The sequence below is a fragment of the Parasteatoda tepidariorum genome, chromosome 3, assembly GCF_043381705.1.
Source record: "Parasteatoda tepidariorum isolate YZ-2023 chromosome 3, CAS_Ptep_4.0, whole genome shotgun sequence".
NCBI lineage: Eukaryota > Metazoa > Arthropoda > Arachnida > Araneae > Theridiidae > Parasteatoda > Parasteatoda tepidariorum.
Window position 1 is genome coordinate 74,801,758 of NC_092206.1, and position 14,657 is coordinate 74,816,414.

General features: G+C 28.3%; 1 protein-coding gene across 1 annotated transcript in view; it reads left to right on the forward strand.

The window, feature by feature from the left end:
- Positions 1–13,525, forward strand: part of LOC107453117 (histidine ammonia-lyase) — a 47,473-nt gene extending 33,948 nt beyond the window's left edge. The window contains exons 13-20 of the mRNA XM_016069810.3: positions 350–445; positions 5,301–5,396; positions 7,290–7,429; positions 8,624–8,689; positions 8,786–8,864; positions 9,632–9,718; positions 9,997–10,240; positions 11,804–13,525. Coding sequence (XP_015925296.1) covers positions 350–445; positions 5,301–5,396; positions 7,290–7,429; positions 8,624–8,689; positions 8,786–8,864; positions 9,632–9,718; positions 9,997–10,240; positions 11,804–12,125 — 1,130 coding nt within the window. The 3' untranslated portion in view covers positions 12,126–13,525. The remainder of the gene's footprint in view (positions 1–349; positions 446–5,300; positions 5,397–7,289; positions 7,430–8,623; positions 8,690–8,785; positions 8,865–9,631; positions 9,719–9,996; positions 10,241–11,803) is intronic.
- Positions 13,526–14,657: the final 1,132 nt, after the last annotated feature.

Below are 14,657 nucleotides of genomic sequence, written 5' to 3' on the forward strand. Positions count from 1 at the left end.
TAAAATAGAGCTACATACATATTATATAATTATTTGTAATAATATAATAATAAATAATATAAATAATTATTATAAATAATTATTATATGTATCTTTTTATATCAATATCTTTTTTATATTATTTTATATTTTTAAAATATTAATCAAATTCATTATAAATCAACTTTGTTAAACAAGGATAAAAATATTAACCTAATTATTTTGTAACTGCTTTTAAAATAAAAATAAAGCGAAAATTAGAAGATTCGGCAGCTATGCAGTTCGACAAAAAACGGGTTATAGGAAAAAGTTTTCCGATCAAAAAAATCATTTTACTTTCAGACCTTTTAATACTTTAATGTTTTTTTAGCATTACAGAGAGCAGAAAATATTGCTAGACAAGCTGATGTAGTTGCTGCTCTGTCACTAGAAGTATTGAAAGGAACTACAAGAGCATTTGATGGAGGTAGGATTTATTCAAGTCTATTTACGTACCTACTACCTTATAGCAGAGTGTCTGCAGCCTCAAAAATCTCTTTTAGTGAATCTATTAATTATCACTTCGTTTCCAAGATTAATTCCCATTCCTCAATATTTGAATCGTTGAAGAAATTGTGTCTTAAAAATTAGTTCAAAAATTCTTGAAAAATCATCGAAATTGGAATAAAGGTCACAAAAATTTTCGTGAACAAAAGACACCGTCTGTACTCACCATACTCAGAATAACTTTTCATTTGTGATCAGAATTTTTTTACTGTGATGCACTCCTTATTCCTTTATGCCCGAATGTTTCTTAACCAGCGATCTGCTATTGCATAAATGTTTACATAAAGTCGAGGTTATCCAATACTATGTACCGCTAAAATGTTACAAGAAAAATCTTAATTTCAAGATTTCTTTTGTTCCAGTTCAGAGTTCCAATTTAAATGCAAGCCCTCTAGCAGCTCTTTAGAATAATATATAATAATAATAAAGATATATATTTTTCTAAAGAGCTGCTATAATAATAATAATAATATAATTATCATTTAATGTATATTAAATATCATATAATGTATAATAATTATAGATAATATGGAAATGCTGATAAATTAGGACATCTTTATTGTGTATTCTTGATTAATGCCATAGTTTGATCTTTTGAACATATTTGTTCAGCATTTGAAACTTAATGGCTTACATTAGGTTTACTTGAACACATTTTTTATGAATAATTAAAATTTAGAGCCGCGATGGCTCAGGGGGTAGAGCGTTCGCCTTCCAATGAGGCGAACCGGGTTCGATTCCCAGTCGATACGAATTTCGCATCCGTCTTGCACTGACCACAGTGCTGGCTTGAAATATCCTCAGTGGTAGACGGATCATGGGTTAAAGTCCCCTTGATGTCAGACTAACCGTGGGATGTTCTCGTAGTCTTCGCAAATGCGGGTTAGTTCCATCAAAAAGTACTCCACGAAGGCAAATTTCTCTCAATACTCTATCCAGTAGTTCCCTTGTCTCCTGGATTGGGTTTAAAATTACAAGGCTACGGAGTTGAACATTAGCAGTCGTAAACCCATAATTGGGTCGGCTGTTCAACGACGGTTATAAGAAACAAAATTTAAAAAAAAATAATAATAAAATAAAAAATTTAAATAGCCAATGTTGGTGAAAAGAAATTATCCATTAAACTTTTCTCCTTTTGTATAAAGTCTTCTTATCTTAAGCAAGTTGTCATTTTGATTCCCGATAATAACGAGATAATTTTTCTATATAAGTAAGGAAACGATTGAAACTTTCATTGCAATTAGAGATTTGAGTGTTTTACCAAGTCGAAATTGTGATTGCAATATTCCTACGTCACACTTAACGAAAGTAAGTTAGTAAAATCGTATTTAAAAAAAATCATCTTTCTGACAGTCGTGGCGACGAACCACAGATGATTTGTTGGCGATTAACGTGTTCGGCATGCCTGATAAACGGCAATGGACCCCACACCCATCGCACTAAGAAGAAAAAAAAATTTGTCCGGAAAATGTTTCAATAAAATGATACATTACAAAGATAATACTTAATTTATGCAATAACGGAAATAAATTACTATTTTGTCATTGAACTCATTTAAAACGTGGTAATCTTATCACTTTCTTGCCAATCAAAAGATTAAAAGTGATGAGGCTGACCTTCGTATATCTGTAACCGAACGAGGAAAGAATTAAAAATAAATTTTTTTATGCTCGCATCTATTTTTGGAAACTTTTTCTATAAATATATTACTTCCGACTTATGATTATTATTATTTATTTAGCGGCTATTTTTTTCCGGAGGTGAAAAACAATGATTAATATGATTACTTTCATTTTTAAACCGGTGTTTTCGGAGGTCAATGATTAATGAATAATTGCAAATATAGATTCCAATTATTTGCGCTCATTTAACTAAAACGGAATAGATAAAAGAAAAAAAATACTTTTTTTTACCTTCACTTTTTCAGATATATATCAAAAGTTCTCATATTTCTAAGAATAAATACAAAAAAAAATTAAGAAATTTTAAAGCGTATTTATGTGTTGAAAACGTTTAATAAAATTTAAGGACTATTATTATTATAACACTCTTATTATTTATGTAACTTTTTTCAAAAAAAAATATGGAGATCCATCAGAAATACACAATGTCCTTTTAAAAGATAGGAAATGGTCGAAGAGTTAGGCTCTACAACTTTTTGGGTGAAAAACGAATTTTTTTTTGACTAATTGTAAGAAAGCGAAGTTTGAGATAATGTGGTAACCTATTTGATTCTCTTTCGTTACAATTTAAAAGCTGCTACTCTAACTTTTTTAATACTCTAGATCAGGGGTTTCCACCTTACATGAGGCCGCGGGCCACAATTAAAAGCACAAATCAAATGGCGGGCCACAACTTTATCAAAATTTCATGAAGGACTTTCTTATGTCTGAAAGAACATTAAATATTACTGTCAGATTTTTAATAAGTTGTACAAAACAAAATTACTGAATTACAAATTAAAATAAGAAGTAGATTTTTAAAAGTATTTAATTGCATATTAAAAAATTCTGGCTACAATAACTTTAATGTGCACCTCCGTATTAAACAATTAATGTGCAACATATATCTTATTNATAATGTGCAAAAGATATCTAATTGTAAAGATATAAAACTTTAAAAAGATTGGTATTGAAACTTATATAGTAGCACACGAAATATTCAATGAGAAAATTGAGATTTGTCTGCTGCAACCACCAGAGAATAGATATTTACATTTAAATTTTACGAATGTGTGTGTAAATATTTTCTTCCAAAATGAGTGAGTGGTTTCGAAAAGTTAAATCGGATAATTTCTTCGAGAAAATTTCTGATACGCACATGCTAAATTATATTCACAAAATACAAAAAAAATGAAATAAAATAGAGCTACATACATGATTATTTTTGTATTTGAATAAATTCCTGGGTGCAAAACCTGAGAAAAAATTTTTTTTGCACCGTTGGTACGCTAAATTTCACAGAAATGAAGAAATTAGGTTTTTATTAACGAGGAAAGTATTTTAAACCCATATTGATTTTTTTACGAAAATTGTCCGCAAAAAAAAATGACAACTAATATATTTTAGTTCGCGGGCCACTAAAAAAGGCTTCGCAGGCCGGATGCGGCCCCCGGGCCGCCAGTTGGAAACCTCGGTGACCCGAGTGAGAATCCCAGGGATGACCGGTCGTCATGAAATCCGCACATGGCTCGCACCAACCATAGTGCAGACGTGAAATATCCTTAGTGGTAGACGAATCATGAGTTAGAGTCCCCCTTGCCCTAAATTTTTAAATAAAATATATATATATATATATTTAGGAATGCTTACCTGTATGTTGTAAATATTGTATAGATTTTTCTATTCAATTTCATTTTATTATTATAACATTTTAATTACTTACTTTTATTATTTAATGCCTGGAAATCAAAATTTTAACGGAGAACTTAAATTAATATTATTTACCTGTAACATCACCATCTAAATCTAAGGAAATGAACGATTTTTTAAAAAAAATATTTTTATTAACCCTTTATTTAATAATTTACTTTTCAAAATTCATTTATTGTCCTTTCTATGTCATATATACTTATCAAAAAAATTCTTGTTTAAACTGCCATCAAATTAATATTTCTATATATTTGTAAATAAAATTGCAACCTCCTTTTTTTGAAATTTTAAATAATTGCCACTGATCAAGCACGTTCCCGGGTTTGAGGTTGGCTGGAATAGTGGCCAGACGCCGATTATACGGGTAAGTTTTTTTTTTAACCTAGGTACGTTTCCGCGTCTGGAAGGAAAGGAAAGAAAGTCCCCTTGCCACCAGGCTAACCATGGGAGGTTTTCCTATCCATGCAACACAAATACGAGTTAGTTTTATCAAAAAGTCTCCAAGATAGCAAATTTCTACCAATACGTAAACAGGAGTTCCCTTGTATTTTGGATTAGGTGTAAAATTACAAAGTTAACTGCGTAGAACATTGATAGTCGTAAACTCAGAATTAGATCTGCTGTTCAACGGCTGTTAAAAAGTAAAATAAAATATTTTAGGTTTAGTTGCTCTATTATTAATTTAAAGAAAGTAAAAGCTAAGCATTCCCGCAAACAGTCCGTTGTGAGCCAGGAGATCATGGAAGATATGGCTCCACAATTTCGTGAAAAACGGCCATGTGGGTAAAAATGTGGTCAGCACTGTTCACAGGCATCCTTAACTTCCCAGGCAGGCTGATACCCATCGAGCTGAAACTGGGTGGACTTCAAGGCGCCACTGGAATCGAAACCCAGTTCTTCACAACGACAGATTAGTGTCTTAACCACTGAGACATCACGGTTTATTTTAAAGAAGGGAACAAATCTTTAAAACTATCCACAGCAATCACAAACTTCATAAAAAATTTAAATAGGTTTTAATATTCCTTACTGAAATACTCTTCTAATTTTTGATTTTTGTATCCTAATGTTGAATATACAACTATCCACAGCAATCACAAACTTCATAAAAATTTAAATAGGTTTTAATATTACTTATTGAAATACTCTATGTTCTAATTTTTGATTTTTGTATCCTAATGTTGAATATACAACTATCCACAGCAATCACAAACTTCATAAAAATTTAAATAGGTTTTAATATTCCTTACTGAAATACTCTATGTTCTAATTTTTGATCTTTGTATCCTAATGATGAATATAAAACTATTCACAACAATCACAAACTTCATAAAATATTTAAATAGGTTTGAATATTCCTCACTGAAATACTCTATGTTCTAATTTTTGATTTTTGTCTTAAAGATATTCAGAAAGTTCGTCCTCATCGTGGTCAATCACAAGTAGCTAAACGATTAAGATCTTTACTTCACTCGGACACACATCCTTCAGAAATGGCCGGTAAGTTTACATTGCTTATTTTATTTATTTCAATTCAACTGTTTCTAAATAGATCTTTCGTTTAATTCAACAACTCAGATAAATAAATAAATCGTAAATTAGTTAATTTAATTAGCAAGCGATGAATATTGATCGTCATTAAGTTTCGGATACTCGTTTGCTTTTCACATTAATCTCATTTTTTACTTTAAATTATTTTATAATTTATTTTATAGAATTATCATTGAATATAGGATGCCCAAATTTAACTTTTGTAAGTCTTCCTTGATTATAGTAAATCGATCATATTTAAGAAAATTATAAAATGTGTTAACTAAGAAAGGTGAAAACAATTTGTTAACAGAAATAGTATCTTTTCACAAATTGACACTTGTTTTCCCATTTAATTATTATTGATTAACATCAACATGATTAACATTCGTGATGATTAACATTTCAACATTCTAATCGCTAATAAACTACAAAACAAATAATCTTTGTATGAAATTCATTTCTTTAATTCTTCAAACAACTTTGTTACCTTTTTTTTAAACGAAAAAAAAAAGTTATGCAGGATGTTTTATAATGACCACCCTTAATGTATATTTTTAACAATAAGTTGGAAATTAATATTCAATATTTACGAAAAAATAATAAAAAAAAGATTAAAAACTAGTTAGGAAGATGGAACTGAAAATATCAAAACTTGTTTGATTGTTAGAAGAAATAATAAGAAGTCGAACAGTTCCAAGTTTTATCAGACAATTAAATTGGTTTCAAAATATTTCATTCTACCTGTCTCTATTGGAATTTAACAGATTTCAATCATTTTAGTTTTTACCTTACTTAAATATTTATTGACGACTCCTAATTTTTTTAATTCTATTTTTGTTTCGAAAGATTTCGAAGATTTTGTAAGAATTTCTAGAAATGCACATTAGGAGTGGTGCTTGTAGAACACCTTGTGTCTCACGATTGGGGACACAAGCAATAGGGAATATGCCATATAATAATAATAATCCAATATCAGTTTATTTGTGAAATTTAAATAAAAGGGATTAAAAGCATAGTTAGAATTTTCCCTCCCCGTCTCCACCCCTTCGACAGGGCCTCTAAAGCACTCACACATATAAATAGTTTACCAACAACTGTAAGTTAACTATGCTAGAAAAATAAAATATGAACAAAAAGTTAAACAAAATGAATAAAATATAAATAAAAAGTTGAAAAAATGAGTAAAATATACAGTCTGGCCAAATTATTAAACGCACTCTAAGATTCTATGTAAAATCATAATTATCAGGTTATACTATACAGCTTTATTGTTTTTACACGACTGAAACCGGTTTGCACTTGTTTACATTCGTATATCAATTGGTTAAATTAGACGATATTTAATATAAATTCGACGATTGGATAAATTAGACTATATATTATGTAAATATAGAATATTTATTATATCAGGTATTATATTAGTATATTATAATAATTATACCAAATTATTTGACTCACTGTAGTTTTTTAATAATTACATACTCTGCACGAGTTTATATGCTACCCTTTTATATTTAAACATACATGTAATGGGTTTTTATGCAAGAGATTTTTTATATACTTCCTGTTTGTATTTGTTTTTAAGGTTACAATGTTAATCAATTCATATACGAACGTAAACAAGTGAAAACCGGTTTCAACCGCGTAAAAACAATAAAGTTGTATAGTATCACCTGATAATTAAGATTTAAGATAGAATCTTATAGTGCGTTTAATATTTTTGTAAATAAAAAGTATAACTACTAACATTATTTTTTAGAGAATTCATCTTAATAAGATAAAAAATAAAAAGTTCAAGCACTATCATTATATATATTTTTAAATATATAATAATTACAAGTTTATTTTATATTTTGTTAGAGAGTCACAGATTTTGCAACAAAGTTCAGGATGCTTACACGCTGAGATGTTGCCCACAAGTCCATGGCATTGTTCATGACACATTGGAGTTTGTAAGAGACATCATCACTACTGAAATGAATAGCGCCACAGATAATCCCGTATCCTTTCGTTAAATAATAAATTAATATTTCAGAATATTTTATTCATTCAAATGTGTTGTATGGAATTTAATTTTCAAATTTTATTTGTTAGGACTGTAACTTTTTTGTAGCAGATGGGACACCATTTCAACTTTTATGTATTTTTTTCTTACGCTCTAATTACAAGCAAAACTATAATTTGGTATTTTTTTTAACTATATTAAACAGTTTAATAATTACTAAAAAGCTGTTAGATTATCGGAATTATTTTTATCCAAAATCCAAAAAACCAGTTTGAAATTTTTTTTCCCATTCATATTCAAAAATGTATCAATTATTAATTTTGTAAACGTTGTAATTTTGTACGTAATTTTGTACATTAATTTTGCACGTAAGTAATTTCATTGGTGGTTGACTGTTCCTCTTATATCTAAATGACTGCAAATTAGAGCATATTTTAAAAATCATTGTTTGGAAGTGAGCCGTGTATGGAAAATTTTACCTTTAATGCAGAAAAAAAAAGATATTTCATGCTTTATTTCATAACCATAATTTATTAAAATGCTAAAGATAATATTTCTCTCTTCTTTTGACCTAAATTAATACAAAATAAAGAAAAAACTATGTTTAATGAAAATACTGCGTAAAAGGGTTTATAAAAGGATTCCTTCACGGGGAAACAATCATTCATGAATTGCCATGCCAGTTTTAACAACACCACTTTATTAACCCCTTCCTTCTCGCTCCCGTGAAATTGACGGGGTGAGGTTTCGCCCTCTATTTCTCACTCCCGGGAAATTTCCGGGCTGGAGTGTTTAGTAGTAACGCTCCAATAAGAATAAAATATTTTTAATGCAATTATAGATAGTTAGCTTATTTTAAACTAGATGTCAGTAGTAATCAAATGTCTGTCAGTACTAATCTTTTATGACCGTTTTCTTGAAAATTAACCGATCGTTAAGGGGTTAAGACAAACACATGGAGAACTAAACTACATAATACATGAAATAAGCATTTACTTAACACATTTCATTTTGAGAACAATTTCAAACAGAAACAGGGTAAAATATTTTTTTTGTTTAAAAAGTTGATACAATAACTTTCATGCAATCCTGTTAAAGTGCTGGCAAAATGTTTTCTTTTTTAGAAAAAGATGGTTAGATAAATATTTTTAAGAGAATATAGTCCCTTTTGTTCTTAACTATATTCTAGCTTGTGTTCGTAGAAAGAGAAGAAATCATTTCTGGTGGGAACTTCCACGGTGAATACCCTGCAAAGGTATTATCTTATTTTATAAATCTTTTTCTTTCCTTTAATGTTGATATACTTACTTGTTTAAAAATACTAAAAATGTCAAACTAATTTTTCCTTTAGGCTTTGGATTACCTTGCCATTGCAGTTCATGAATTAGGTAGCATGAGTGAAAGAAGATTAGAGAGACTAATAAATCCAGGTTTGGTTCTTTATAAGAAATTATATACCTTACAATTTAAGTTCTATTCGTCCGATTTCGCTCAAATTTTGTATTTTGTCAAGTGAAGCTATATTCCTTAAAATAATGTAAAGAACTATATACCTTACAATTCAAAAGTTTTTAAATAAAATAGCGAAAAATAACAAATCTTTACTAAAAGTTATTTTTTTGTATCCCTCTCTAGACTCCAAGAAATTTGTTATTCTCTCGTCTTTAAGAAATTTGTTATTAATTATTATGTTTAAGAAGTACGCTATACATTGACAATTATAAAGGTTTTAAATCAAAAAGAGCAATTATTAGACTAGTTTTACTGATAAACTTAAAAATAATATATATTTAAGATTTTATCTATAATTAGTCTAGCAATAAAAATATTTATTCCACATATAGTTGTCAATATTATTTTAAATTAAATGGTCGAATGGATTTTAGTTTAAAATATTAATTTCAACTCTCCTATTATAATTATATCTGAGAAATAATAATTCTTAGCTGTAAGGAATCGTTTTGATATTACAGCAATAATTTTATATATTATTTTAGTAAAAAAAAAAAGGTTAATGACTAATACAATAATGATAAATTACTCATCGATCGATATCATTTAATAATGTTTGAACAATAAAATAACGAGGATTATGTAAGGTTATTAAATTCACTAACTACTTTATGTAACTCGTTAATTGCCGTGAAACTTTACGTGAATACATTTTTGTTACTTACCTTTGTTTTCATTTCAACAGCCCTCAGTGGTCTACCTGCCTTTCTTGTCAAAGATGGTGGATTAAATTCAGGATTCATGATTCCACATTGTACAGCTGCGGCTTTAGGTAAATTATGAATAGTTTTTTATAGTCATTTATAGCAATAACTATTAAAATATAACTGTTTAATGTATAATTGCGTATGAACATTTGTTTTGTTTACAGAAAAAAAAATACATATTCTGGATTTTCTTTTTTTTCATACAAATCCTTTAAACATATATATTAGTTGTGGTTGTCACCCTTTTATTTATCTCAATGCACAGTTCTGAAATGTATAATCTCTGCAATAACTAAAAAACCATCTTTTCTTTTTTAACTAACAGTTACATTTTTTAAAATAGTTTCAGAGAACAAAGTTCTTTGCCATCCCGCATCAGTTGATTCTTTGCCAACTAGTGCGGGAACTGAAGACCACGTCTCAATGGGAGGATTTGCAGCCAGAAAATCACTAATGGTGGTTGAGAACGTTGAAAGAGTAATTGCTATCGAATTATTTGCTGCTTGTCAAGCTATAGAATTTTTAAGACCTCTGAAGACAACAGCTCCCCTAGAAGCTATTTATGAAATCGTCAGAACAGTTGTAAAGTAAGTAAAATTTAACCAATATTTTAAAAGTTAAAATCCTCTAATAACCTAGCATTTTTCTCCTTTTTTACGTTTGGCACATTTTTTTCGATTTTTTTCCTTGTAAGGAAACACTTGTTACTAATTTAAGGGGCGTTATCCTCATAAACCTTTATATATTTTATGTATAGAATTAACTTCTTGTCATGTGAACACGGCGTTTATAATAAAAAATTAGTAAGATAGACTCAAGGTAAGGGTACTTGCAACTCAAGAAAAAGATCAGTGATACAAATACACTAGACTTATGGTCTCAGCACCAGCTGTTTGCTTATAAACAAGATGGTATGCTTATATGTGGGATGTTGTGGGGATGTTGCTGGCTAAGTTTGAGCTAAGTTTCTCCACATAAATTACAATGTTGAACCACTGGAAGTTAATCAAATACGACGTCGTATCGCTCATCGAATTCGCTAAAATATAATGCTTTCTTGCAAATCTTTATTTGCGAAAGAATATAGAATGTGTCACTTAAAAGAATTCATATTTGATGGACTATGCTGGAACGGAAAGAACAGTTGCTAACATAAACAAATGTCGCGTTTCATCACCCAAACAGGATCGATACACACGCGATGTCACTTGCTGGTCTTATTTGCATGATAATTTTGAAACGAATAAAATAATTGAGCTTCTAGCTCTTATTTCGTTGAAGAAAAATAACAACGAAAGGCACTTTTCAAACTTGAAAATATTGTCACATATGGGATTGCAATATTTGTGACCAATCTTAGAAAGTATACTTTTAACCCATAATTGTTTTCCCTTCAGGCCTTCTTTCAATCAAAAATTTGATATTAAAGGTGCTGAATAAGGAACAATTATGTTAAATCATGAAATACTACTAGTTTTCAACAATTAAGAAATGACATATAAGACACTTTTAAAATCCTTTTGAAATGAAGAACGGTAGTTGTTTTGGTTAGTAGCTTAAAATTTTTAAAAATAGTTGTAATTTCCTTATAGAATTCCTTATGGAATATCTCACTTATAGAATATCTTACTTATAGAATATTATGATGAACATACTTTTCGTTTTGATTTTTCCAAACTAATCAAATAATTAAAGATTTTATTTAATTTATTTGAATTTAGCTTTGGTAAGATCCAGCACACACACACACACATCATATAATATTCATTCCTAACTTTTGTGTGAATTCATACTTTGTCACGTGTGCTTAAACTTCTCCCTATTCTTGGTAGTTCCCTTAATATTGTAAGTCAAAATTACAATCTAGTCGCATGTTGCTTTATTACTTATTAAAATGTCATATTATCGAAATTCAATTCATGCTAAGCAAGGAAAACTGGTGAGATTTGTTAGGGGAACAAAGCTGGCAACCAAACAAGGCGGGTTTGTAAGAACTTTGGCCAAGGTAAGAACGATCAAGTAGGTCGACAAGGGTGGCTATAGTTCTGATGTGATTCTACAACTTTGAATAAAACATCTGGCTTGTTTCACTTACTGGCATATTTGTTTTGGAGGAAATATTTGCAATAAAATATATTTTCTGGTTTCAGGCCTTTGGATAAAGATCGTTTCATGGCTCCGGACATCGATGCAGTGACTGAACTTCTCCGCGACGAAAAGATCTGGAATGCAGTGAAACCACACATGGATCGCTATTTCATGGAACAAGGTGTTGAAACCAGGCCCTCTTCACCCACAACAAGCAGTACACACAGTAGTCAGAGTATCTATGCTTACAAAAAACGTCGCCATACCAGCAATGGCTCCAATGGCTACTCTGAAAGTTACCTTGTCACATATGATGGTGAGGAAGAATTGAATCACAAAATGCCAATGAAAAGCTTAAGACCATTGTATGCGGTGGAAGAATGAAACACTAAAAAGAATATGCCGATTAAAAAAATATCCGGACTAATACGTTTTAACGTATAAGGATATATAAATTATGATTTTATATTGAGAGAGTTTCAATGATTCTAAATATATTGTTATACTCAAATTAAAAGCAAAGTTAAAAAAACATTTATTAAAAAATTGTGATTGACATAAACTTTAAATTCTTCATATTAAAACAAGAAACATCAAGAAAATAAGTGGCGTGTAGTATTTACTTTATGAATATTAAAAGGGGTTAATTATTTTATAGGGACTACTCTATTATAACAGCCTTTCATCTAGCAATAAATATTTTTTTTTAAATTCTATTCTGTTAGCATATTTTAAAACACTATGTTTAAAGTTTTTAGAATGATTTTAGTATGTTTCGAAATTTTATATTTCTTTCAGTACATTTTTTACCCACGCAAAGTTTGAATTGGCCAAAATGATCGGAAGAAGATAAAAACTTATTTCTTTTTTAAATATCACTAATTTTGAAAATATTCTTATTCCATGTGATACCAAAAAAAAAAAAAACTTTTATAAATATATTTTTTTTAAAAACATTCAGTTCCTATTCTATTTAAGATTTAGAAGCGAAGGTGCAGTATAAGTATATAAGCAATAAAATGCTACACTATTAAACTAGAAAAGCTAAAAAATAAACAAAAAAAGGATTTAACCACTTATAAATAATTAAATGTTATTATAAAAATCGCATTTCTTACAATAACATAAGCAAAAATATTCATACCGTAGTTAACATTTCGAACACGTACCATAACTACATTTTAAAAAAAGTACCATATTTTGAATAGCTAGTGTTAAGCATCGTCAAATGGGATTTGTTTCATAACACATTAACTGTAGGTGTTTTATTAAAACTAAGTTCGTAAATAAAATGTGTTCATCATCTATACATCAATTCATTATGTAATTTATACACATTTCATTTGCGTTCAACGAGACAATGCTGCGTTCAACGCTGCTTTTATAAAATTATACGCGAGATGATATGTAACGTCCAAAAAATGTTTTGAGCATTTTTTTCCCTATAACATATTTTTCGTATGTTGTTTGTATTAGTTATCGGGATTTACTATGTAAATTCCTATAACTCTATTGAAACACTTTTTCTTGATAAAAATATTTTCAAGATAAAAAAAAAAATCCAATAAAAAAAATTCTAATATGAAACATTTTTCATATAGACATATTTTTTAAACTAAACATGTATGTTACATTTGTTTAGATTATATAATCACGAATATTGAATATTTTAAACGTAAATAATTCAAATGTATAAACACTTTCATGCAAATTATATGTAATTTTTAAGTATACACTATTGATGTATAATGCTTTTATTCAAAAATAAAATTTTATTTTGTCTACTGGTTAGTCTTTATTGTTATTTCTCTTTACTATGCGTGTTTATTTTAATGATTTTGTTTATTCTAAGTATTTAAAAGTACTCTGTAAATTCTTAGGACTAGTCTTAAAAAATTTTTGAAGTAAAAATATATTGATTAAAAAGTTATTTATATAAACTAAATCAGCTTTAAGGGATTTTGTTAAACAATTTTAAAGGAGTATTACTAAGGAAAGTTGATCAAATTATCTATCTAAGTCTAAAAATTCTAATAGTGAAATGAATTCTATTGAAAAATATGAATATTTGATTGATAGCTAAAGAAGTTTTCTTTAATATATATATATATATAGAGAGAGAGAGAGAGAGAGAGAGTAAAGAGAGAGAGAACAAAAAAGAATTAAAGAAAAAATAAATTTACAAAGAAAACAAAAAATTAAATGGAGAAACATTTTTTAAAACAATCAAAATTAACAAAATTTAGAGTTCTTTTAAATATTGTATCAATAGCAACATCAAGAGATATTAATGTACATTTGTAAAGTAATCTTCAGTTGTAATATTACTTTTCTTAAGCTTTTGTCATTTCAGCTATTTTCGTTTTTATTTTTATTAAAACAGTTGGTAATAACCGCGACAATTTTATTCAAATTAACTAAATTATTAAAAAATGGAGGTTTTACAACTTAATATGATGTTTCTCAATTATGACTTATTCTATGATATTACCCTATTATACATATTGAATTATTTATGATAAACATACTTAAATACCACTTAGAAGCGAATAGCAGTTTGATGTGAACAGTTACACAGTGAAACAGTTAAATTATGAATGGTATTTATTATTATTTTTCTTTATATTTAATGTAAAATTGTGCTCATTCAACATATATATTTAAAATAATTATTACAGATAAATAATTTAAAATTGCAAAGAAATACTAATATTTAATTTATGCTCTCTTGCTTTAATATTTATTTGGAAAAAAAATATCTAAAGAATTTTCATAGTAAATGTAAGTTAAAGAATATTTATAAAAAAAGAAGTTTTGTGGATGAATTTTCAATGATAACCAATCAAAATGTTTAGGTTTAAATATTAACTCAATAGAAATGGAAACTAAATTTGTGTTAATCGAAAAAATAATTTA